The 26,636-nt window shown below is 43.0% G+C and overlaps 2 protein-coding genes across 6 annotated transcripts in view; one reads left to right on the top strand and one right to left on the bottom strand.

Moving 5' to 3' along the window:
• ARHGAP17 (Rho GTPase activating protein 17) overlaps nt 1-1,898 on the bottom strand; it is a 65,930-nt gene extending 64,032 nt beyond the window's left edge. For all 4 annotated transcript variants that reach the window (XM_084640831.1, XM_084640834.1, XM_084640833.1 and 1 more), the window contains exon 1: nt 1,723-1,898. In XM_084640831.1, the coding sequence (XP_084496957.1) occupies nt 1,723-1,775 (53 nt within the window). In that variant the 5' untranslated portion in view covers nt 1,776-1,898. The remainder of the gene's footprint in view (nt 1-1,722) is intronic.
• Nucleotides 1,899-4,410: 2,512 nt separating this feature from the next.
• On the top strand, nt 4,411-26,260 carry LCMT1 (leucine carboxyl methyltransferase 1). Of its 2 annotated transcripts, none has more exons than XM_084641392.1 (11): nt 4,411-4,587; nt 6,329-6,420; nt 6,961-7,082; nt 8,601-8,677; nt 10,193-10,254; nt 16,591-16,693; nt 18,565-18,685; nt 19,509-19,610; nt 20,091-20,182; nt 22,891-22,988; nt 25,436-26,260. In XM_084641392.1, the coding sequence occupies exons 1-11, from the start codon at nt 4,415-4,417 to the stop codon at nt 25,456-25,458; spliced, it is 1,065 nt and encodes a 354-aa protein (XP_084497518.1). In that variant the 5' UTR covers nt 4,411-4,414; the 3' UTR covers nt 25,459-26,260. The 2 variants fall into 2 exon arrangements, with proteins under 2 accessions (XP_084497518.1, XP_084497519.1); XM_084641393.1 differs by having other exon boundaries at nt 4,427-4,625.
• The last annotated feature ends 376 nt before the right edge of the window (nt 26,261-26,636 follow it).

The following is a 26,636-nucleotide window of genomic DNA, read 5'->3' as shown; positions in this document are numbered from 1 at the left end:
TTAGTCTCTAAGGTGCCACAAGTATGCCTTTTCTTTTTAAGAAATAAGTTACTCTAAAAGATACAAATCTGTCTTAAAAGAACACTAAATCACATTTCAGTATGTACAGATGACATCAAGTTATGCTTAGGTATGTGAAACTAGGCCAAAGACCTTCCAAAAAGTCTGAGCCAATAAAACAAAACAAAACTAAATTAGTGGCATTTATGCCTAGTGAAACTTGCACTTTTGTTATTGCAGAGTGCTAACTTCTCTGCCAATTAAGACAGACCTGTATTTGTGCAGTCTGAGCTTTCTTGAAAAATAGCAAATATAATTAGAAAAATTTAAACAAAATTTACCAAAAAAATAAGGAAATGAAAGTGAAAGAGTTAAACAAAATATGAAAAAGGAAACTTACAATGCAAATAGTTTTGTAGGAACTTTGTGTAGCCCAACTTATAAATCAAAGCACTGTACTACCACATTTACAGCCAATCCAGGTGCTAAAAATACTTCCTTACATTTCTTTTTTGCATCAGTATAACGTACCTCCAATAGATTAAAGTTTTTTGCTTTACACATGTCAAATTATACTACTGAAAAACAATATACTGATAGGCCAAAACACACCTAAGAAGCAATATTTTACACAAGCTAGCTTTAAACTCGTAGCACTGCTGAGATAGCAACATTTAATCACATCAGCTAGGAAACACAGGACCCAGTGCACAGGTTTCTACTTTCTGTTTTATATTTATGTTAGCCAATCTCATATATCGCTAAAGTGATAACAACATATATGTGAAAGGAGCATAAAGTCCTCCACAATAGGATAAAGAGTAGCATAAAAATAGAATTTCACGAAGCAGCATTTCCAAAGTCACTTTCGGTATTGATATAGGAGAATAACAGCATATTCATGTGTAACAGCAGCAGATCAAGTTCTCATGGTGTCCATAAGAAATGAAGTTTCTTAAATTACTAAAGTAGCGTAACAGCCACAAAACAGTTTCTGTAGGAGAACTGCTGGAAAGAGTGAGGTCATAGTGTATTCAAGATGTTGAGGATATCGGTTTGGCCCTGTTCAGCTGTGGACCTGTCCCCTCCCATACATTTTACCAGACCAAATTCCGAGCGGTGCTACTACGGAGGACGCTGTGCCCCAGGCCGTACGGGGAGACAGCCCCCGAAGGGCTGCTTCTCTAAACCAAGTCCGTCTCACCAAACACCCTAGAGACAAAGTCTTTCTCGAAGTCAGCCATGCAGAGCCCTCCCGGCCAAGAGAGCTGACCACGGCCAAGGGCTCTCCAAGAAGTTGAGGGGCGGGGGAGAGAGTCCCTCAAGCTGGGAGCAGCCGACCTGGCAACCCAGGGCTCGGAGACCTGGCTGAATTAGAAACATGTTTTGGCCAGGTCCGTGACCCCTCACCAGCCCGCCTCCTCCGGCGCAGCGGGCAAGTCACTGCCGCAGCGGGGCGAGCGAGTGCCCAGGGCATGTCACTGGACGCTCAGGGGAGGGACGACCCCCACCGGTCCCCCAAACCTCCCTCGGAGGGGAGGGGCCAGACCCCTCCCCCACGGGGCTCCAGCCGCCCGGGCTCTCGGAGGGCAGCGAGCGAGCGAGCGTCCCCGGGGGTTTCCGGGGCTGCGGCGCATCTCCCGGGGCAGGTTCCCACCCCGGGCTCGGGGACCGCCCCCAAGCCTGGCCCCGGGCCGGGTGAGGGGGCTCCCGGGCTCTGACCTGCCCACAGTCTGGTTGGCCAGCAGCCTCATGCGGTTGAACTGCTTCTTCATGGCGGCGGCTCCTGTCTCGGCGCCTCTCGGGGCAACGCTGCGGCCAGACCCGGCCTGCGCCCAGCGGCAGCTCGAACCGCCAGCACCGCTCGCCCACCTCACGCCCCGCCGGCCGCCCCCACCGGAAGCCGCCGCCACTTCCGGCTCCGCCTTCCCCGTGAGGGACGAGTCACGTGGTGGTGTGTGTGTGTGTGGGGGGGTCAGCATCATGTGACCCAGTCGCCTGCCTTGTGGACAACATCCGGGCCCTGAGGCAGGGAGCGGGCCAAAAGACCCGGATCGGGGTCACCGCGTGGGGCTGTTCCCCTGCGCCCCGGGACCCGGATGTTGGCACCCCGGAGGGAGCCATTTTGTTGCCCGTCGACGTGGGGCCGCAGTGTCCTGCCCAGGAGGTGGGGGCAGCCTGGGCCAGGCCTAGGCCAGCGCCCGGAGCCCTGCAGGCGGGACCAGGTGCCGTGGCCTCAGGCCAGCCCTCAGCTCCTGAGGTGTCAGCCAAGGAGCAGGGCGAGCGGCAGAGGAGTCTGGCTTACCCCAGCCGACGGGGCGGGGGGCCGTGCGCCCCCTTCCTCTTCGGGTCACGCCGGGTTCCCTGCGCTTTGGGGCCTTGCGCTGCCCCTGCGTGGCTGTGAGTTTCCTTTCGGGCCACCCAGCCTACACACCCCTGGCGGGTATTTCAAAACGGAGGGACTGTTTTCTTAGCCACCCCTGACTCACTCCTCTTCCTGATACGATCGTTCATTATCCTTAATAATAACAAGTACCCGCCTTCGTCAAGGTAGTTTTTGCTGCTTTTTGCGGCGCTCAGCAACTCTCAATTTTCTTGTAGAGAGATGAAGAAACAATGGATGCCCCTGTAATAAGGGACTGTTGACAACCCTAAGTCGCTTTTAGCAGAGTGCGGTAATGCTAAAGAACAGGCTTCTGCGGGAAGTGAATGTGTCCTGTGCCTAGGCAGAGCCGAGTAAGATGGGACATAATTATATGTCAGTGGAGTTTGGCCAGGATACTAAGGCTTAAGACTTGCCAGAAGTGCCATCTTTAATATCCACAAGTGTTTACCAGTTTATTTTACATCCTAAAGTTGCACCATTCTCTACAGTACACGCTCTAAAAACAAATCCATTAGCTTTGGTACTGACCTAGAGGGAAGTCTGCTACCTACTGAAACACCAACACCACTTATTTCTGCCCATTGGGTTCCTCTGGTGTGCTATCTTTCATTAAGAATATTTAAAAAAATAGAAAAATAAACAGCCTTATGCAGCAAAAGTAGAAATCTATTGTAATAATGTGTTCGTACAGCAGTATTCCTCTGTGGCTCTCAAAAATATTACAAGTATTCAACAGATATGGATGTAATCCTGTGAAACAGGCAAATATCTCAATTTTACAGATCAGGACATACAGCAAGACACAGATAGAGCTGGAAACACAAACCACGATGACTGTTTGCTTTCCAAGCTATCCCGTCCTTTAGCCGCAAAACCACTGTTCTCCTAGGTGACATTATTATTATTTGTTTCAGAGTAACAGCCGTGTTAGTCTGTATTCGCAAAAAGAAAAGGAGTACTTGTGGCACCTTAGAGACTAACCAATTTATTTGAGCATAAGCTTTCGTGAGCTACAGCTCACTTCATCGGACGCATACTGTGGAAAGTGTAGAAGATCTTTTTATATACACACAAAGGATGAAAAGCTTTGTGTGTATATAAAAAGATCTTCTACACTTTCCACAGTATGCGTCCGATGAAGTGAGCTGTAGCTCAGGAAAGCTTATGCTCAAATAAATTGGTTAGTCTCTAAGGTGCCACAAGTACTCCTTTTTATTATTATTTGTGTTACAGTAGTGTGTAGAGGCACCAGGTGAGACCAGGGCACCATTGTGCTCCTTACTGTAGTAAGAAACAGTCCACAAAGGGCTTACAGTCTAACAAGACAAGAAACACAAAAGGTGTAAGGGGAAACAGAGTGGGAAGTGGCTTGCTCAAGGTTACCCTGCAGGTCAGGAGCAATACTGGACTAGACCAGGTCTCCTGATTCCCATTCCAGTGCCTTATTCACTGGACCACTTTGAATCCCAAATACCAAGTGAATTGTGAACAGGTAGATAATTTTTTTAATTTAGAGACTGTACTGTCCCTCTGTAGGAAACAAGGAAATCCCATTTATGTGAAGTGTAGATAGGTTCCCTGCACAAAATCACTTGTAATCCAATCGAAGTTACTTGTATACTGTGTAAGTAGAACCGTGCCCTAGGGAGGTAGAAAGGATTTTGCAACATGAAGCTTTAGTGCGACAATGCTGACAGGCAGTGCTGATCACATAAAGTTTGCAGAAGTGTAAGCACTTAGAGAAAACTGATTTTTCCTCTCTTGTGGTCTGGCTTCTGGAGGATGAGGCTGGTCAGTCCTGCTATTTATTAAATATTATTATTCAACGTTTGTCAGTTAACGTTTGTGAGCCACTAGGACTACAACTCCCAGAAACCTTTGCGGCTCGCTGACCTTTAATGGGGGAGGCTTGTTAGCTTTCCCACGTTCCTATTGGGTCGAATTTGAGTTGGCAGTACAACTGACCAACAGCAGCTCCCTTCGTCATGCAGCTGCTCGCCAGTGGCCAATGGGAGTCGGGAAGGCCCAATGGACGGGGGCTCGTTTGTAGGGGCGGAAGTCTTCGCGGAGGTTTGCGGGCCCCTTCGCAGTTCCCAGCTCCATGCCCCTGTCTGGGCCTCCCCCCCCGCTGACCCGCCCCCATGGCGACCGCCGCCCGGGACGCCCCGTCCTTTGCCGGCTCCGAGGAGGCGGACGAGGCGGTGAGGGGCACCTGCGAGGACGCGTCCATCTGTAAACGGTACCGGGGCGGGCGGCCGCGCCCCCAGGCCGCAGCCGAGGCCTCAGGAGGGGCAGAGAGGGGGGCGGGCCTGGGTGTGGAGAAGCTGGGTAGGGGAGCCCCCTTCCCCCCACCCCGCACCCCCGGGCGGGGGGAGCCAGCCGGGCAGGGGATGGCGCGTCGGAAATAGGCGCGCAAGGTGTTGGGGGAGCTGCCGAAGGCGTTGGGTCCCTGCAGGGTCGGCAATGGTCTGTATGGGCTGCAGGAGGGACTGTTGGACCCTGCAGTAACAGAAGATGCCAGGGTGCGAGTGACTGGGGGGCTTAGGAGGGTTTCAGCCCCCTCCCCCCCAATATATATATATATATATAGGAATTCAATTAATACATGAGGAAAGAGAGAGAGAGTAGGTGGCAAAAGAAGAGAGAGAGAAAAAAATCATCAAGATTCGTTTAGGGGGAAAAAGGATGAAGAGGAGGAATGAGTCCAGAAAGCTTAAGATGTTTTTGGCTGGTTGATTTTCAAAGGAAAAGGGGTGTAGTAAATTACATTATAAACCAGTGGTTTTCAACCTCTTTTCATTTGTGGACTCTGAAAAAACTTGTTCCAGTGAAGGTGTGTACCTCTTTGGCAATCTTAGACATAGTCTGCAGACCTCTCACAGGTTGAAAACCACGGTTCTAAACAATTAAATAGAAAGTTGATTGACAGGACTTACAGTTAAATACAGCACCCTGGATGGAAGGGCTGGGCAGGGTGCCATGCTTATTTTTAATTTTACCTAGTACACTTATTCCTTTGATACGTTTTGGACAAACGTTTAAGAGCAGGGCTTGAAAAAACATCCTGACTTCGTAGAGATTATAGATAAAGCCATATGGTGAAGAGAATGTGAGTCATACTTGCAATGGAAGTCTGACACAGTTCAGTAATGTTTGGTGTCTTGGGACAGTCTTTTCAAGTGACTTATAAATCTTTTACTGTAGTCTAATGTTTCTGTACCTCTAGTTTTGCCCTCATTGATGTCATTGTGATCGGGGTGTAGAGACAACATGCTGGCGATTAGTTCTGAGAGTTAATTGTGAAGAGATTCTGGGGGAGGTATTATTTTTATTAGTATAAAGGTAGCACTTAGAGGCTTCAGTTTGGTTTACGTGTACGCAAGCCACATACCCATTAGAGGTTAGGTTGATGTGTGGAATTAAAATCCATGTGATGTGCAATCCTTGGAATTTAACACAGACAATAAGGAGTTCAGTCCAGTGGCTTATGCTCAAATCTGTTAGTCTTTAAGGTGCCACCACACGGCTATCCCCAGGTACTTGTCACAACACAGCTGCTCTATCTAGTGGGCCTCAGGGAAGAAATCTTTGCACTGAAGTTCTTCAAATTATTTCGCAGGTGGTACCTGAACTTTGCTTTGTGTCTCTGCGAAGTTCTTCAAATACATGGGGAGAAATACATTAAAAATGTTACAATAGTAACAGCAGTCTTTTTCTAGGTAGAATTACTTTATGTAATCTGTGTGTGTTTGAATGGTCTCGGGTGTCCAGTGGCATTTTAAGTCTCTCACCCAAGGATACCTCTTTGGAAGACTGTCCCAAGACAGCTTTTTAGCTTTTCTGTCTAAGTTAAGTCTTCATCAGTAAACCCTGATGGCTCTATTTGCTAATCCTCCTCTTCTTTTTTTTCCCTCCCGCTCCCCCACCCCATGCCCTTGTCAGATTTGCTGTAAGTATTGGCTACTGGAAGGATCCTTACATCCAATATTTTGTGAGACCGGCCAAAGAAAGAAAAGCACCTGAAATTAATAGAGGCAAGTTAGCATGTGAACTTAAACAAAGACAATGCAAACATACTCTGAATATGTGGAGTTCTTGAACAACAGCAGACAGAGCTTCCATATACTGGATATCATAGAATGTATGTGGGAAGCATGTAACAGGTTGATACGAGCTCTCCCCAGTGTTTGCACACTGGACCTTCAGTCTTGGAACATTACTTTCTAATATTCTGTCACATTCTGCCTTTAGTATTGGAAACTGTGTTTTCATGTGTGTCCCACTTCACCTGTAATGTACCACACAAAGCAACCAAAGACCAGGGATGTGACCCACAACCTCAAAGCACAAGGCAATACTGTAATACTCTCCACGTGAGAATAATAAAAGCAGCTGCATAGTTTGTATATCTCCCAGAATTAATCTGCGAAGATGACTCAGTTTGAACTCTTTTTAAACTGAAATTTCCAGTTCCTCAGGTGTGGAGCTCTGTTTGTTTTTTAAATTAAGTTAAGATTACTAACATCTAATGGTTATAGTTGTCTGGGTTTTTTTTAACGCATTTTCTCCTGCAGGATACTACGCTCGTGTCCATGGAGTCAGTCAGCTACTTATGGCTTTTTTAAAGAAGACAGAATGCAACTGTCAAATCATAAATCTTGGTGCCGGTATGGATACCATGTTCTGGAGATTAAAGGTGATGATCACTCAGAATCCTAACATGAGGAAAAGGAAGGGTTTGCGCATATCTGAAACTTTCTCCTATTTTCTCCTAAGAAACAAACAAATTATTGACCAGTCAATCCAGTGTCATGTAGGAGTGCATGGCACAAAGGTGACCTCTAGTGGCTGTTTGGAAACATCCTAGTTTTCCGTTCCTTATAGCTCTTGTATCATCTATAATACTTCCATTTCCTTGCTCGTATTTAAGGGTCTAAATCCAGAATCAAGAGAGATCAAGTGCAACATGATACTTGGTACCATCTCTCTGTGTCCTAAATACTACTTTGCATTATTCTTTGAAAGATTCTAAATGACAAATATTATGGTAAGACTCTATATAAAAGCAAACTCTAGTTCTTCCTCATGTTTATAAGAGGTAAGTGTGTTTAGCATTTTGCAGGATCAGGTCCTATCAATGTAAATGGATTGCTGGAAGACATCCTGAAAAAACTAAGTTTATTTAGCGGGACCTTAAACTATTGTGCTATAGTCCTGCAAATAGACTGGATTAAAAAAAAAAAATCAAGTTCTGAGGCTTTTGCCCTGCCTGCACTCATGCTAAAACCATGTTGAAACACTGTTCTCAAGGTTTAACAAAGCTGAGTGGTGCCTTTAATTATATCCTTGTGCTACACCACCTTCTGTTCTTCTTGACCAGCAGGTGTAATATAGAAAGAGACCCAGTTAAGAATAATTGTCAGTGTTCTCCGTGGTAGTTAACACAACTCTTTGTTAATATAGCGTTCAGAAAGGTGGAAGATTGACAGCCCTGGAGCTAGCAGTACATATCTATCCCTAGAAGAAGAACCGCATAGGCAGTGGGACAGTGCAAGCTTTCCCATGCTTTCCTGGTTTTGTGCCTAAACTTGGGTCTGGTGGGACTCCCCACTTCGTGCAGATAGGGGAGTATAGAGCTCTAATCCTCTTTGAGATTGCTAGCATGAGTGCAACTTGTGGACTGCACACAAAACGTCCTCTAGAACGTGGACTAAAACTAACCCTTTGGATGGATTTTTGAGAGATGCAGCAGGTGGGCTACATAGCAGGTACATATTTGTAAGAAGTTGACTAATACAAGCTCTTTGTGTGCATCCCTGTGCGATGTTCCTCTTTCCTTCCTTGGAGGCATACACTGGGCGATGGTGAGTGAACTTCTGTTGCTGCAACCGGCTGTTGTATACTATGTCCTGACCGTATATTGCAATTCAATTTCCAGTATGTTGGTTGCCAAACCCCATACCGTTTGTCCAGCTTACTCGAATATCTTAAATGTTTGTTTTTTTGCTATTGGGTGGGTATATTGTTTCTTTAATTTTTAGTTCATTTATTTAAAAAAAAAACCCAGAGCATTAAGGTATCAAAAACTGGAAACTCTACTATAACATGAAACAAAACTGTTCAGGGGGAAACTGAATCAAGTCCCCCATTCTCTCTGCATGAAGTCCTAAGGTTGGACTCTTGCTCTGATTTTTTTTTTTTTTTTTTTTTCCAGGATGAAAATCTTCTCCCTAAAAAATATTTTGAAGTGGATTTTCCAATGATAGTAGCAAGAAAAATACATAACATCAAGTAAGTATGTGTGTGTGTTGCTTCATGTTTAGCTATACAGAGCTGAATATAGCTTCCTTATAAAAAAAAAATTTGTAATCCAGCAGAAAGAACCTCACTAATCACAAACCACATGTACTAACTGCCATATCTCTTTGTTTCTCAGCAAAACTTTAATATAGTGAGTAAGAAAGGATTGAAATCTATATGAAGGGGCTGTCATTAGCAAACAGTTGAAGATACTATCAGCTTAAAAACTACACATCTCTGAACACTTTTGGCTCACAATCATTACAAGTAACACCTGGAAGAGATTAGAGAGAATGTTTTCTTTTTTTTTTTTTTTAGTTTTTGTATTTAGTTAATGTTTCGCATATAGTCAGTGTCACTGTTTCCTTGTTAAAGAGCCACATGAACAATAGAGCAGGGACAGGAAAATGTGGCTACAAGGTATTTTTCTACTTTTAAACCCTACAGACATGAATAGGAAGATTCATGGCCGGGGTGGTGCCTGAAACAAATTAAAATTCACTTTTTGTTAAACTGATTAGATTTCCAGTTGTGTGCCTATAAATAAATAAAAATTATGATATAGGGTGAAAATATAACTGAAAAATGTTAGTCTTCTATCCGCACGTCTCTTTATATGTAATCTATTTAAACTATACGTTATTTAAGATCAGGCTCTGTCTCCTTATTAATCCATAGTTTTCAAAAAGGGGTACACGTACCCTTAGGGGTACGTGAGAAAATTGTAACGGTGGACAATGCATTTTATTTAGTAAGACTTGGAAATCCAATCATAGGATCATAATATACCTATCTCAGATGAGGGTATGTGGTAGACTACATTATTTGGAAAGGGGTATGCAGCCGTAAAAGTTTGAAAACTGTTGTAAAGCATAGCACAGTTTTGGGTGTCCTAAAAATAAGAGGTACTGTAGTGATCTCTTACTACCAAGACTTAGTTATATATGCAAATTATACTTTAGCTTACCCAGTCACTTTATCAAACTGAGTGTTCTATGATATACAAAAACTTCTGGAGCAAAGTGGGCTGTACTTCTGACTACAGAACAGAAGAGGGTTGTCTCTAGTGATGCTAAACTCTGCATTCTTTCTCCCCTTAAAATCTTAGAAAGAGATGGAAAATCCTCAGACTTCTATGCTGAGGCTGGCTACCATGGGAGAGTGATTTTGATGTAGAAAGAGCAACTATGATTAGTAAATAGAAGCTCATAGGGAAGTTAGAAAGTATACGTGACATGAAATGAGATGAAAGACTTGTTCCAAGGCTTAAGAGTGTCTAGAGCTCAGTACATACCTTTTCTTAGTGGAGTTTGCTTCTATAACTAAAAGATGAACAAGAAACTACAATCTTTAGTAAATAGGTCTAAGGGTAAATCTAAGGGTAGATGTGTCTGTTACCAGTAGAGGGCAGAGATGTTTTCGTGTAATGAAAAATGACATCATGTAAGCCAGTTAACTGCTCACTGACACTTTTCCCCTCCCTTCTACCCCCCCCCCCCCACACAGATCAAAACCTCCCCTGTCAAAACCAATTATGGAATCCCATTCTGGGGAGTCGTTTCTAATAGGTGAGTCATCTTAAGTAAATCAGTAATGCACTGTCTTTTTAATCTCTAATCTCTTCACTTCAGTATGTGGGCAGGATTTTAATGGTTTATGCATTGTGTGAGGGGAGGCGTGAGAGAGGGGAGGCTGGTGAAAAGGTCTTCTCCTCTCCACGGGGACTTGGCAATCTCTCCCAGGATTTTTTCTTTACGTTGTACACCGGACCCTCGCTAGAACGCAGGGTTTGGGATCCATGCGTGGTACTGCGTTACCCCGGGGACCACATTAAAATGAATTCCAGTGAAAGTAATTAAATTTGGGATCCATGGCCATGACCGCATTATATGCGAATTCACGCTATATAGACGTGTGTTCTAGCGAGGGTCCGGTGTAATTATTTACTGATTATGCTTTCTTCTGCTTCTTGGAAAGGTAAGAAGATAAGGGATCACGAGGACAGTAGCTTGTATAAAAAAAGTCTTCTGTGTGTTATCCCTACCTCTCTTCTTTTGTCTCGTTAATTGCATGAGTCCTTTATCTGTATCTACCATCTGAACTGCATAATGAAGTCAGTCTGCATAGTCCATTCTCAGATGGTAGGGCCCATCAATGTGTTTTTGCAGCTTACATGAAAAGCCTGGCTTTTGAAGTTCCATTCCCAAGGGACTACTTCCCACCCCCACCAAAAAAACCCCTTCTGTAACTAGTTAGTACCTGTGCCAAAACAACTGTTTGCACAGTGGTATAGGTAACTTGCTTTTCAATGATGGGCTGTATTACCTGTCTATCAAAAAAGCATACTCTAACTTGGCTGTCTCACTAGTGAGTCCTTGCATAGCAGTAGGTTGCACAGTTCAAAACTCTGTCCTTTGCTTTTGGATCACCAGGGCTCTGAGTGAGCAGTACTCAGGCCTTGGGTGGGAGAACATTGCCCTGTAGTGACAGCTGTGGACTTGTCCCAAAGCTAGTTAATCTGCTTCAGTAGAAAAAGGTCCATGCAAGTCTCACTGAAGGGGGCCATCCAGCACACAGTGCTACCAGGTGATGTGCTTCATGATGGAGATAGTCCTGCTGACTTCGTTAATAAGAAGAATTCTCAGTAAGTGTTTGCAGGACTGGACTCTGAAAAGGAGAGCATGTACGGTCTACTGTCAGCTCCAAAAGCAGATGGGCTTTAATTCAAGAGGATGCTGATGAATTAAAGAGGGTTCAGAGAATAGCCGGAAGAATAATTAAAAGATTTGGAAAACCTACTTTACAGTGATGAGCTCCTTAAGTCTAAATGGTTTATCTTAACAAAGAGAAGGTTAAGGGATGAATTTAATCAGTCTATAAGCATCAAATTTCAGTTCATGGTGTAGGTAAAGGGCTCTTCAATCTAGCAAAGAAAAGCATGACAAGATTCAATGGTGGGAAGGTGAAGCTAGACAAATTCAGATGGGATATAAAATGCATATTTTTACCAGTGAGGATAATTAACCATTGGAACAATTTATCAAGGATTGTGATGGATTCCTAGTGCCCCTTGTATGTAAATTGCTCCTGAGATGTATGCTTTGGCATATGCTACTTCAGTTGATGAAAAGTATCCTCTGACCTGACTCTTGTCCTGTCGCCGCTTTCCATTCCACAAGCGTAACATGTTTCTAGTTCTTTCTTAGGACAAGTACCAACAGATGAATTTTCTTGGTTCCAGGGCAGCATGTTTCTTCCTTGTCCTTCATGGAACAAAATGATAGCAGGGGTTGCAGTCTGAAAATAGATACCTGAGGGAAGAGCTCCATAGCTTGCTGAATTGAACAACTAATTGGAGCCACTGTGTTGACACTTGGCTGTTCACTTGAATGCATTGTTAGTTTTCTCTTGAAGTCCCAGATCAATATGGTGGCTTTATTAAAGTAATATTAGGAGGATTGTTCTCCACCTTCCATTACTTTGTCAGCAATATCTAGAACTTTCTTGGAGCACTGTCTTACCATGCCACTTGTGTGGATCCCCGCTCTTTAATTAGCTGGTACACTGTCTAGACTTTGGAGCAGCTTTTTTGCCCATGCATTTCCAGATTTGTTCATTACCAAATGCAGACATCTTCAGATGTTGAATCCTTGCTTCTAATCTGCAAATCTTTCATTGGTAAGGGTCCTGTGATTGTATGACAGCAAGAGAACTGGGTTATTTTTCATTCTTAGTCTGTTTGCTCTTTCAGTTTTATCCAATGTTTGGGACAAAATTCTTCGAGTCTTAGTCCTGTTATACTTTATCCAGGGGGCTCTTTCTTGGTCCCCTCAGATGTTTGTGTTCTGGGTGCATGGATTCACAAAAATTTGTGATGTAGGTATTGATTTCCATGGTTAATTCCCCCCCCACCCCCCCCCATGGTATTTCAGATGATGGTACTCTTCATCTGTCACACTGCTGACGGGAGTAAGCTATTCATTGTGGCTGTCCTGGAAAGTGCTGCATTTTCTCATCCTTCAGTAAACTGAGAGGCTAAAGTATTGATTATTTTCTTTTCTTAAATGATTATACAGAACTCAAACCTCAGGCCATCACCCCATATGTAAACATACTGAGGGAAACTGAGTAAAAGAAACCCACTTTCAGAGGAAGGATACACACTGCAAAGGTATAAATGATTTAATCCAAACTACTCTGTAGCTTTGCTATGGTTGGATATGTGTATCGTATCCAGATTGCATGGAACTGAAACACAACTGTTACAGTTGTTTCACAATTGAACAAATAGAGGCACAAATCAATAAATGTCCTTTTCAAAAGAAAATGGGGGAAATAGCACATAAGCTGTTGTTGTCCACTAACGGACCAGGATGGGTCAAGGCCCAAAGTTAGTTGCATATTTCTACCAGTGAAAAGGCTGAAACTTAAATAAACCCCTCAATCTTACAGACCATGACTTCTTCACTTTAAAGCCCAACTGCTTCATCTCCTAGTTGCATACAGCTGACTCTTTCATCTGTTTCGCTTGCCAGCGCAAGATACTAAAAGAGCCATGTGCTTAGTTGCCTGTCCCAATCTTTCTAATGATGGTATGTGGCAGGACTATTGAAAAGTGATCCACAGAAAATAAATGCCTCTTCCAAAGAAACATTTCAGCTTTTGGAGGGGAAAAGTGCATTCTTTTCCCTACTTGGAAATATTCCCAAGCGGGGCCTGAAACAGGAAGCCTTATTCCTTCAATTTCTCAATCACCTTTTGTTGTTGTCCACCTCTCTCCACTGGGTGCCATGGAGGAGAATAGTTCAGGGTCGCAGCTCCCTGGCCCAGCATGGGGAGAGAAAGCTCTCAAGCAACACTCCTTGGCTGATGGAAGGAGCCTGCTTGCCAGACTTCTGTGGGAACTGTGAGCTCTTCTTCCCAAGGGGAGGTTATTGTGATGTGAGATCTTTGGAGGAGCAAGGCAGATAGTGAAAGCAGAAGCAGTGGAAGTTCCTTGCACTAAAGAGAACTGGAATCAACTTCACTTGACTAAACTTTCTGTTCATAAATCCCAGACTCAGACCAGTCAAGACAATATGACTGCAGTACCAAGATGCTGTTAGCTTTTGCTTTTTGCGCTGCACTATAGGTAGCTGTGTGTTTGTGTTTATATTTGTTCTGCTTCACTGGTATGAACTGTAAATCTGGAGCTCTCTAAATGGGATGTTAAGTAATATAATATTGTCATGTGGTGGCAAAGTACAATGCCAGTTTGTGATATTTTACGCAGCTATTTCTAGCCTGACTTCGATTTTTGGCCTTAGAGCAATATACACAATATAGCCCCTTGCCTTGCCTTGCCTTGGGTAAGTTTTCAGAATATAATTACAGAAGGATGTTAGTCTATCCATTTAAAAAAGGTTTAAGCTTGATTTTTATCATATACCTTTACTATTAGGTTTACTAAAACGTAACTAATTCTTCCTAAATTTTACATGGCACATCTTTTCCAAAGTCAGAATTTTTGTAGAGCTCCTGGGGAAAATCCTACAAGGAATTTCAGAGAGATGGTGGTTTAAAAACTTTTTCTCGCTTTTCAGAGACTTTTCCTAATGCTCTTTTGTCTACTCTCACTTTTCAGAACAGATTCACTTAACCTCATACTTCATTTCTCCAAGATTCCTTAACAAGCAGAACCACTTACAAGTTTTGTGCGTGTGCATGTAAGAATTATTGTGATATGTAAAGGTGCTATTGCTTAAAAATGTCATGTTAGTGATATGACAAATGCATCAGTTTGCATGCCGTATGTACTGCACTTGTGCCTTAGTTTGCACTAAGAGAGCTCAGATGTCTTTGCTTGTGGATTATAGATACCTAGACAGCCAGTATTAAAAGCCAGATACTGTGCCCATCACAACATCCTCTCAAACCTTGCATTTTTTTTATTACAGCCAAGAACAAACTTTAATTTACTAATGTATTCAAGTTGATGAAGTGTGAAACAGAAGTTGTATTTAACTTAGTTGCTAATTGGATGATGATGTATTTTGCTATATCCTGTGTGGATAGGACAGTTTAACTCATTATTCCTTCCCTGCTTTTTGCTAGGCCATCTGGAATTCTGCTTGGATGACCTGGCCCTTGAATACCACTTTTGTGGGCCTGGTATAATAACTGAAATGAATGGGTGAGGGAAATAGAGCTGTTGTTACAGAGTAAATGTGCAGAAAATGTTGACTCAAATGGTGAATCATTTACTCTGCCCAACTTTATCTTCTCTCCTGTAACTTTGAGTGAACTTTCTGTGTTTGTATCTTTGTTCAGCAACTGTTTGTTTTATTTTGCTGGTGACGGTTTGGAGTGCTGGTAGCTTGAGAGCTAGGCAGGTTTATGCCAGTTGCAGTGTCTGAAGTACTTACTGAGTTTAATAAATTGCTTCTCAATTACTAGTTTTTCTGAAATGGAAAACCCTGTTCTTCCTGTCTCTTCATTCACTTGGCTGCACTCTCTTTAGCTAGTTTTTGACACCTGGCCTCATATTAGCATTCAGTAATGATGTTTGTCTGCAATGGTGTTACTGGAGGCTTCCAAATGAAACCATGCCAAAGATAGTGATAGCTATTGCAGATGTATATAGACTGAATGCTGCAAGGACATTTGAATCTCACTTGGGGTTTTTCCATTGTTTACTTATTTTACTGCTAGTGCTCGGATGGGGAAATGAATGTGCCATTTTGACCTAGTGGTTTTACAGTATAATCACAGTTTTTGAGTTCAAAGTAGGGCATAAACCAGTTGCTTGGACAATCTAACTTTATGCCTAAAGTCCTTCAAAATATGACTGCCCTTTTGCCCCCAGGCATTTTTCAAGTGTCTCATCAAACCATATCTTCAGTTTAAATGTAAAGTCCTTCATATGGAGACTAGACTGAGAGTCTGAATTGGTTGGCTACTCTGGACATGGGATTCCTTTTGCTACCAGTCACGAACGATAATGCTACTACTGACTTCCTTATACTGTCGGTCTAATGCCAGCATAAAGGAACATCCGTGTGTATCTTAACCTTCTGACTACCATGGCTTTATCTCTTTTTGTATTGGTCAAAAGCAGTTTCCTGAGAGCTCAGCTATCCTTGTAGCTTTATGAAGCATCTCTGCCCCTACAGAATACCTCCTCCTTTCATTCACTTAATCTTTGAACACTAAATTAACATAATTGAAGCTGGGAATGGGTGACAAGGGATGGATCACTTGATGATTGCCTGTTCTGTTCATTCCCTCTGAAGCACCTGGCATTGGCCACTGTCAGAAGACAGAATACTGGGTTAGATGGACCTTTGGTCTGATCCAGTAAGGCCGTTCTTATGACCTAAAACCAAAAACATTCAGAACTCCTGTCCTCTGTCTGCCATCCAGTAATGTGCTAATCCTTATTACATCATAATGGTGGTTCCTTTGCTGATTTATGTGGAATTAAAATTTAATTATTTATTAGTAAATCAGAGTGTATGGGGAAACGTTAGGAGGTCTTACAAAATAAATCAAGCCTTCAGACAAAGCTTTATTTTGCCCTGGGGGACATCCTGCTATCCTTATCTTTTGTTTCCCTTCTCCCCACCCTGAACCAATGGCAACAGTCAGGGCTATCTACCTGCATTAGTGGTGATAGAAGCAAGAGACTCATCTTGCTGAACAGTCTGATAGTAATCCATTGCAATCTGTAAATCAATATCCTGCATATACAGTATTTAGTTACTACAGAGAGCTTTTAAGACTCTGCTGTTTGTTTCTTTTTAATATACAGCAGGTCAAACTTTGGATCTCAAGTTGCTCGTGTCTTCCTTTGTTTAAAAATACTCCAGTAATTGCAACATCCCTTTTTCTTATCAAGAACTTAACCATTAATCTTAAAATTGCAGATGCTCACAGCCTAGATTCCAGCCGATATGCTATACTTGCAGCAGATCTTCGAGCCTCATCAGAGCTGGATGAAAAACTAAAGAAATTTAACATGGATACACAGTAAGATAATCTGTTTCAAAGGTCTGTGGAAATGTACTGGTGAAAGCAAAATCTGTTTTGGGAGTACGGTAACTGCCTCCAGTTTTTATTATGCCATTTCCATGGTTACCGTGTTCTGAATCCTTTGAGCAGAAGGAATTGTGCAGATACAGTGCAGCTTCACCGAGCAGGCTGCTACTGCAGTCATTGCCTGCATATTTCCAAGTCCTAATCAGGGTAGTTCCTCATCTTCAGCCCATTCTGCAAGACTCACACTCTTCCTACATGAGAAAACATCAAACCTCTTAGAGGAAAATCCACTACAACTATTATGCCTGCTCTGTAAGTATGTGTGTAGCTCACTTATAATACTTGGGATTATAAATCTCACTTGATTTAAAATAAGAACACTGGCACATTGCCCAAATGTTGCTATTCTGAATTGCCTTTTTTAGAAGCTGGATTTATTGCATTTCAGTTTACATTTTGTTAATGATTAGTGACTAACTCACTATATACTCTTACATCTGTGTACTGTTAGAGGGTGCTGTCCAAGAGATTCTGGTACCCAACTACAGTACTTTATAGAATAAAGACACTAACATACACAGAATTACTCTTCCAGGTTTCTACTCTTGCAGCTTGCTTTCTATGCCTCTTCTTAAGGTCAACCTATATCCTAAGACTTTTATTTTTTCCTGAGGTAGGTAAAGGGAGAATCTGTCAAGAGCTCTGTCCTGGAGGTAGAATCTGGGATTTTGTTGCTCAGAAACTATGTACTTAAGTTTCAGTACGTGAGCCCAGAGAGCTTTGATGGATGCCATTTCCAAAGTGATCGATGCCCTTTCCAAATCTGAGAGAGAGAAAGAGAGCATAGCTATCAGGGAAAAGGCGGGTGAGGTAACCAGGATGTATTAAGCTGTCATTTAGATTTTTGCACTTTCATCTTAAAAGCACTGTCCCATCTTATCTACACAACTCCTTGTGGAATTCCTTTTGTTTCTAGTGATAAAGGTATCAAAAAGCAAACTTCTTATTTATAGACAAAATTACTCTTGTAGAGATTTGCATTTTTCAGTGTGGATGGAGGGGAAAAGAGAAGCAATAGCTGAATCATAGCTAGCAAAACATGATCTGGTACTGTCAAGACCTTTCTGCTGGTACTGGTCTGTATGTGGCTGTCCTTAAAATGTTGGCCTCTTAAATATTCTATGCAGAGAGATACGTTTACTGTAAAGGAGTAAAGCAGGGAGCATGTGCTCGTCAGGAACAGACTTCAAGATCCATTGAAGTCCAAATCTCCACAGAATATACACAGCCTCCAGCTCCTCCTATGGCAAAGGAGAATTAAGATTCAGGATGTGATGGTGAAAGTGAAGTATCCGTCTTGCCTTTGCTGATCAAGACAAAATTGCAGGATGAAGAGGGGACAAGCTCTTGCCAATACCTGGTTTGCTACTGGGAAAGGGACAGGCCAGGGTAAAGAACAGATCCTAGTGGTCATGAACAGGTTCTGGGGGCTCGTGAAACCTCCCTTTCATTGTGGCTAGATGGGAAAGGGGCCTTGTACCTCTTTTTCTGTTGTAACTTGGGGTCATGGTATGGAAAAGATTAGGAAACTGCTGGAATAGGAAAAGCTTACAACTCCTGTACAAGTAACCTCTCATTGCTAGTATCACCTGGAAAGGCTAGAGACCCAATCCTAGTCTTTGCATGGTAAAATGATTCAGTCCTCCAGGAATGTCTGTTTCATTGAGATGTGGCGTGTCCCTAACTGGTTCACATGTGCATGTGAAAGCACTTGTCTGTTGCTCACCATTCTTGAATGATATATAGTAGAAACAGTTTGATTTTTTTTTTCCTCTCCCCCTCCCCCCCTTTTTTTTTTAAAGATTGCCTACGCTCCTGATAGCAGAGTGTGTGCTGGTTTATATGACCCCTCAGCAGTCCGCAAGTCTTCTAAAGTGGGCAGCAAACACTTTTCAGGCGGCTATGTTTATAAACTATGAGCAGGTAAAAGGAAAAAGATGTAGCTTTTCACTGCTGCATTACTTGCATATTACTCTCTGAGAGCAGTGGGAGTTTTGCATGTAAAATGATAGATTACAATTTCGTAGACTTTTCTAATCCAAACTCTGCAAATTCAGGATTTAGCTGGCTTTTGGATTAGATTTCCAGAAATGGTAGGGCTGGAAGGGGTCTCAAGGTTAATCTCATCCATCCCCCTGCATGAGGCAGGAGTATGTGTACCTAGACCATCCCTGACAGGTGTTGGTCTAACTTGTTCTTAAATACCTCCAATGCAGGGGGGGCTATGGGACTGACCTCCGATATTGGGTAACAAATAGTTACAAATGCATGTTCTGGTGAATGGTTGATGTGTGTTGTTATGTACCAAAATGAAACAACTGAGTTTCTTTCCAAAATCTGATTAATCCAGATTTTAGAATTCTAAGATGATGGTTGCAGATGGCACAATTCAAGGAAATGGCACTGCGTGATGTTGTTACATAAGTTTATTACATTTTATAGTCATCACTCCTTTGGCACCTTTGATAATGGAGCAAACGTTGCCTTAGCCTTCACTGAGTCTTTCTGTGTGAAAGTGAAAAGCTGCCTTTTGGGACCTGGATAGCTCGGGTTGATAATGAACCTTCCACCTTGTAAGTTACTGATCTGAATCTAAATCAAGTTGGGAGCAACCAGCAGCATTGGCTCTGTTAGTTTCAGTTGGTCTGTGAACAGCACTGGCAGGCCTCCAGTCCAGTTGTTAATGCTCAGTTAAATCCCCTTTCAAAGAGAAAAATGACACCTTTTGTCTCCTCTTCTTTCCAAGGTGAACATGGCTGATAGGTTTGGGCAGATCATGATTGAGAATTTGCAGAGAAGACAGTGCAGCCTGGCTGGAGTGGAAGCCTGCAAATCCTTAGACTCTCAGGTGAGGCCAGCCCACACAGAGCAATGAGTCTGGTAGTAAACTATCAATGTAATGGCAAGCTTCAGCTTCTCCAGATACGGCAGTTATAAGAAGACTCAGACCAGTGGATAGCAGTTGTGTGTACGCTAACTTGCCTCTGCCAGTACAAACACTTCATATTCCCGCTCGTCATAATAAAGAATTACCCCTCTATATTACATAGACACCATTCATCTCCTGTATCCAGTGAGTAAAAATGTGACTGTTTGTTTTTTGAGAAAAGCAAAAATCTTACCCTCAATTTTAGGCTTATTAGGAATCTTAATTTCCATTAATCAGAAATGATTTTTTCATCAGATACTTGTAATGTCAGAGAGTAGGTCTCCAGCCCTAATGCACATACCACTCCTAGCAAATGCCAAGAAAAAGACCGGGCACTTGCCTTGCCTTCACTTTCCTTCTCAAGTTGTCTGAGCATGCTACTTCCCATTCATTTTACAGAGGGAGCGCTTACTGTTAAATGGCTGGGAAACTGCACGTGCCATTGATATGATGGAAGTCTACCGCTACTTGCCACAGGCTGATGTCAAAAGGTACTGCTGACTGCTTGCTTGTAGGCAGAACTCTCCTTTTAAATGATGTTTCCACAATAGCTCATCTCAATCACTTGTTTGGTATCTGTAATACATAGCACCACCTTCCTGAGATCTCCTTCTATCTCTTGAGCTAAGTGAGGTTTATCTATGGGTATGGCTACACTGGAAACTTCAAAGTGCTGTCAGGGTAGCCCTCTCATGACAGTGCTTTGAAGTGTGAGTGTGGAGCACTGGGAGAGAGCTCTCCCAGTGCTCCTGGGATTAGCTCCGCTCTTGGAGCCTGTTTACGCTAGCACTTTAAAGCGCTCTGACTTGCTCCTCTGGGGGGTGATTTTTCACACCCCTGAGCCAGCAAATTAAAGCGCTATACAATGCAAGTGTAGCCAAGCCCTAAGTCTTACTTGCAAGTGGGACTTTGCTCATACTGCTCTTGGCAGTACCCTGGATCTAAGAGTTTACCCTCCTCCACTCTCCCTCAGCATGCCGACGGGGCACGGCTGCTACCGTTGGTGCTGTCTTTGGAGGAGATGTAAAATAGCTCCGAGCACAGAGACCTGTAGGAATGCAAAGTACAGGAATGAAAAGTTCCTTTGGCATTCCTTCTTGGTGGCTAAGCCACTGCAGCGATGGGTGAGCTAGAAGCACATGGGGCTAGCTTGTGACTCATGCTATGTGCTCATACCAGGGAGTCAGAACTCCCCTTAGCCAGATCTTTGATCCAGACCTGTAGAGTAAGCAAGGGTTTGTGTCTGCTTCCTCCCTCTCTGGAGCAAGTGGGTGGGGAATGGTCATTCTCTGTTCTGCTCCCCCTGCTGGCTGGGTAAGGTAGCTGAGCCAGGGCAGGATGGATATTGCTGGTATAAGCCAAGAATACATTGCTGCACCTCACGATAAAGAAGCAGGGGAAGACTTGCAATGTGGAGAGGAGTGTCTAAGTCGCAATGGGTTGATGCAGCTTACGCACTTTGCCTTGCTCATGGCCAGGTCTAAGGGCAGAGTCTAGCCCACAGAGCATAAACTGAGGGTGACTTGTGTCCTCAATAAACTCCAGTTGGTCAATTGCATTGCATCTACAGTTTGAACTGTAGTTGTATCTATCCTTCAGCTGACAGAAACTGTTACATAATGTTGTTGCTGGCTGTTAAACATCTGCCATGCCTCCACCCATCAGGGTGCCATTTCCCTGATGAGTGGTGCAGTGATCTATCTTATAAATTTGCTTTTATAAAGTAGACTTTTCACCTGCACTTTCCTTCCCAAAGTGAGCCATTACCATTCACTACCGTTGGATTATTCATGAAATAAGCTTTCTGGGCATGTGGCCATCTCCACAATCAGAGATATCAGTTTAAGTCCTTAATGTGAAAAAGAATGAGACAGATAAGTTTTTAAATAAGTAACTTGCTAAATGTTTAATTAGTATTGCAGGCAATTTAGAAGTCTGTAATCAGCTGCAGTTTGAGCTGGCCAACCAGGTTATTTTGATCAAAATAAACATTCACGTATGGAGATTTCCCAAGCCATGAGATTGTAAATTGTATGCAGTCCAAGTCAGGGTGACCAGGTTGGGTTTTCTCAATCTGTTACTGAAGTGTCAAACGTTTCTTCCATGGTAAAAAGCATTGATGATTGTTCAGTTCCTTTTGTCTGTCCCAGGTGCCAGTGAAAGAGCTACCCCAGTTCTCTGACCTTCAGTGAGGAGAATGCCTTTTATTTTTATAGCTTTTTATCCTGAATGATTTTACAGTGTTTACTGACGTGGTGTGTATATCTAGGAATCACTTACCCATCACCGAAATGCACCTGCCTCTGGCCTTGTCCACAGCAGCAGCACTTCCACTTCAACAGTTTTTTAGAATGGAAGGTAAAGACTAAAATATCAATAGAGTGTAGGGATGGCCATTTCGCGAGGAAGGAAGTCATTAGATGGGAAACTGGGGCAGAGACCATCTTTGTTCTGTGTGTGTACAGCGACTAGCACAGCAGGTTCTTGGGCCATGACTCAGAGTTCTAGGCACTATGGTAATATAAATAATTATACATGTCTCATCCATAAGATCTGGGAGTGTGGCCAGTCACTTGCTCACGCAGGAAGGTGGTTATTGGGAGCCATGATGGCATTCAGAAAAACTCTGCTGCAATGCAATGAAACTTCCCCTTTTTCTGGACAATGGCAATGAGTAAATATATTGTGGCTTTGATGGGAGTAGAGTCTGAAATGGTAGCCTAAAATCATTCATCAGGATATAGGCGCCTTTCATCAGCCTATAGTATTACATCTCCACAAACCTGATGATGTTATGTGTACTTTAGCAAAAGAGATGAATAAAAAGTATTTATCGTAATGTCAAGATGCATGGTTTAGCATTGGTACACTGAATCCCAGCAGTTAGAAAGGAGGGGAGAAGACAAAGGTAGTATATAGAAAATCACACTTAGGTATGCACATTAGTAGTTATTGCACAACTTACTTGGGACCTTCAAAAAATTTCCCTTTAAACGGTGAAATCAGGCATCCCTGACTGCTGTACGTTCTAGCCTGAGCAAAGGCTCAGAGCGCTGCCATTTCCCCTTTTGTACATATTCGTATGCCAAAAAGAAAATTTTTACTACAGAAACTGCTCATTTCTGTGGAATAAAGAGACGTGTTACAAAATGCGCAAGGAAGATTTAAGTTTTAAATCATAATTTCTATTTCCCTACAGAATAGAGGGACTCGAATTCCTCGACGAAAAGGAACTCCTTGAACAACTCATGCAGCATTACTGCATCTGCTGGGCTGTGAAAGATCGCTGTAATCTGGGTAATGTTTCTTTAAGTTTTAGGATGTCTGTTTAAAGCTTGGCAAGGCTGCCTGCATACATCAGGTGTATCCCTGGAGTCTCCAGTAGCAGGACCTGGGGGCAGCTTCTCTACCCTTGTACAGCAGTGGGCACCTACCTGGTCGTGACTAGACAAGTGCTTCTCACTCCACATCCTCCAAGGGTTTGTACAGGCATGCAACCTGCCACACCAGGAAATCCATCCAAGTAGATCAGGGTTAGGATTTTTAAATTAACAGAGATCTTAAATAACTTTTCTGGCAATTGCCAGCTTGTGATGGTGTCAGAGCTAATAAAGTGGGTTCCTAAGTCCTGCACACTGAGAGTGCTGTATAAATTAACAAACAGGCTGGTTTCATAGTGACTTGACAGCACTGAAATGCTCTCTCCATCAGCTTAGTCTTTGCTCCTTTCATGCTGCCCCCTTTTGTATCTCTCCTGAAGAGCCAGTCTTCTCTTGGTGCCTGCATGTGGGGGGAACATACAAAATTTCCCCTCTTAATCTAACTCTTTATATCTGTCTCCTGATCTTAAACTGCAAGCAGCTTACAATTCTGTGTCTCCTGGACTGGAATTTGTCTTAATTTGTATCTCCTGTAGCACCATGTGTTGCTGGTGCATATTTAAAAAAACAAGCCAACTAACTAGGTATGGTTTGGGTGGCTGGATGTACGTCTTCAACCGGCGCACATTCGGAGGGGTTAGGAGTAAAGCTGGGAATTTTTGACGAATTTTATTGGAAAATGCCAATATGTTGAAACCAACGCTTATTGTGGGAATATATCAAAAAGAGAGGGAGACCAACCCACCCCTGAATAGCCAATAGCCCAGTGACTAGGGCACTTGCCTGGCAAATAGGAAACCTGGGTTCATGTCCCTGTTCTGAAACAGGTAAGTAGCGTAACCACTGGGCTATTGGCTAGTCTGGGGTGGGTCTCTCTCCCCAATTTTTTACAAAAAATTTCCAAAGGTCTCTGGTTTGTCTTGATGCAGAATGGGAAACATTTTCAAAAGCTCACATTTTTGCAGAATGGGAAAATGGTTTTCTGACTAGTTCTAGTTAGAACTACTCTACTGCAGAATTTCATAGGCTGCTCGATAGTTTGAATATTCCCAAACAGCTTCTCCAGCTGGATAACCCAAGAAAAAACAGCAGGGAATCGGTTATTCTCAATTGTCCATTAGGTGCAATGGAGTAAGATTCTAAAGTAATCTTCATTCATGCTCTTCGTCATCAACTCTTAGTGGGAGAAACCTCTTCCAAAGGGTTTCCCATATATCCTAGCCAGGCTGGGTGCAGAATAGTTTATCTGGCTGATGAAGCTAGAGCTAAAGCTCTCCTTTGCTGCAGCATAACAGCTGCTGGCTTACACTGTCTGCTAAGCAGGGCCTACAGTCTTTGTGTGTAAGGTGCAGGAATGCCTGGTTCCCTATTGATGACAGGGAGATGAGAAGTGATGACCATGCAGGATTATGTCTTGAGGAGCTCAGCACAAAAAGTTCATCTCTCCCCAGTAATATTGGCTAGTGTTATCCCTCTGCTGTGCTTCACTCTGATTAGAAAAACACTTTGAACAAGAGGTGCCCTTCGTTCACAGGGCCTCTTGCTATCAGCAGAAGCTGTATGTGCAGGGACTGAATGGTACAGCATATCTGAGAAGCTGCAGAGAGACAAGACTTATTTGTTATCTCCATTGGCTAATCCTACTCTAAACATACGTCCCTGATTGTAAGACCTTGAGCAGTGAGACTTCAGCCCTTTGAAGTGGAGCTGTTCCACCGACTGATCGCTCCCATTGTCAGAAAGTGGCCTTTTTCTTACACTGAACCTTACTTTCCCATTCCTGCCCTGAGTCCTTACCTCCCAGCTCCGGGTTTGTTCTGCCCTAGGTAAATCCTCACTTTCCTTTAAATTGGTTTAAACCCTTCAAATATTTGCAGACTTGCCATGTGGCTTTCTCTTAGCCAGGCTACTGGATTCTTTTTATCTTTCCTCACAAATCAGTCCCTTTAATCCTGTAAATTGGTCCTGTGGCTTTTTCCTGGGCTTCTTCTTGTTTGTTAATAGAGTGGCGGCTATGCTAGAAACTATATGGAGAGGGACTAGACTCTTTCTACTTTATTCCATTGCTGCCTACTATCATCCATGGTGGTCTCTTGCTTTTCACATTTGTATGGTCCTTAAAATAAAGTACTGGAGGGAACAAAATATTGTGGTGTCTGAAGAATGTGGGAATTAATGTCAACATATTTAAATCACTGATGTGTAATTTCTCTGGTTGCAATATTGACCGTTTACCTTGCCCCTATGCTCCTTTGGTTCCAGACACTTGTTATAAACATCCCTTTCCACCCAGTAGCTGTTCTAAGAGTAGTGGAGTGTGTTTGGCCTAGGAATATATTCTCCTTTCACTTTCTTTTCAAATAGGTCTTTCAAACATCACATTTTAAAGTATTCAATTCAAAGAAGCCATAGCTGCCACCTACTGCTGGAGGGGAGCTCACACAAACGATGGGACTGTGCATGTGAGGACTCCAGGCTGCTCATCCTCATAACAGCGCCAGTGAAAAGAAAGTGACCAGTGCAGTGTTGCTGATGCTGACCCTTTCTTGTTGGCTTGTAATTGTTTTCATCAATCACTACTGCCTTTGTGAGCAATCGTTCCGCTATGAGACTCATCTCCCTTTTTCAGGGACTTGGTATGAGACTGTTTTGAATGTCGAGAACTCCTGTTTAAAACACCCACTCTCTTTGTTTAAAGGTGAGAGCACTGTGTCCTTGGTGGTTTTACTCATCCTGTGTGTCTCTCTGGATGTACGTGAAACACGTTTGTGAAGGGAAGATGTGTAAGCTGTGCCGTGGACTGCGTTAGTGGATGCTACGTTGTGGTGTTCACAGCTGATCATAGAGCGTTTTTTTTCTTCTATTCAGGTTTATTTATTTTTGTGAAAAGGTATCCCCTGGGCCTTCTCCAGGTTCAGGCTGCAGCTAGGTGGCTGCCATTTTACTCAATTTCTCACTGACTCTTGCTCAGCTGTGTACAGGAAAACTGGCTGTATTCAGCAGGACTTTGAAAGTGGAAAGGTTTTGCTTTGAGGTCCAGCAGTGATGGCAAAGGTGAGAAATGGAGTCGAAGACCTAGAGCGCCAGCTGTGTCTTCACGCCAATCCCCTGTCCTCCAAAAAAATGCTACCTGAAATTGAGTCTTGCAACTTGCCTTCAAGAAGGGTAATAAATGTCTAGTAATTATAACCTGTCTGCTGTCTTATTCATAATGGGAATATCTAATATTTAGACACTTTCATCTCACCAGACACTTCAGCATTACCTCTAGTAATAGGTGCAAACAGATGCAATTGTCTTAATATCATACGCTACTTTTTCCTAAAAAGAAAAGGAGGACTTGTGGCACCTTAGCGACTAACCAATTTATTTGAGCATAAGCTTTCGTGAGCTACAGCTCACTTCATCGGATGCATACTGTGGAAACTATGTCTATGTCTTCTGCAGTTTCCACAGTATGCATCCGATGAAGTGAGCTGTAGCTCACGAAAGCTTATGCTCAGATAAATTGGTTAGTCTCTAAGGTGCCACAAGTACTTCTTTTCTTTTTGCAAATACAGACTAA

Source organism: Lepidochelys olivacea (genome assembly GCF_965140295.1).
Source record: "Lepidochelys olivacea isolate rLepOli2 genome assembly, chromosome: 10".
Classification (NCBI taxonomy): domain Eukaryota; kingdom Metazoa; phylum Chordata; order Testudines; family Cheloniidae; genus Lepidochelys; species Lepidochelys olivacea.
Note: the sequence above shows the minus strand (reverse complement) of the source record. Positions and strands in the feature narration are given on the sequence as shown.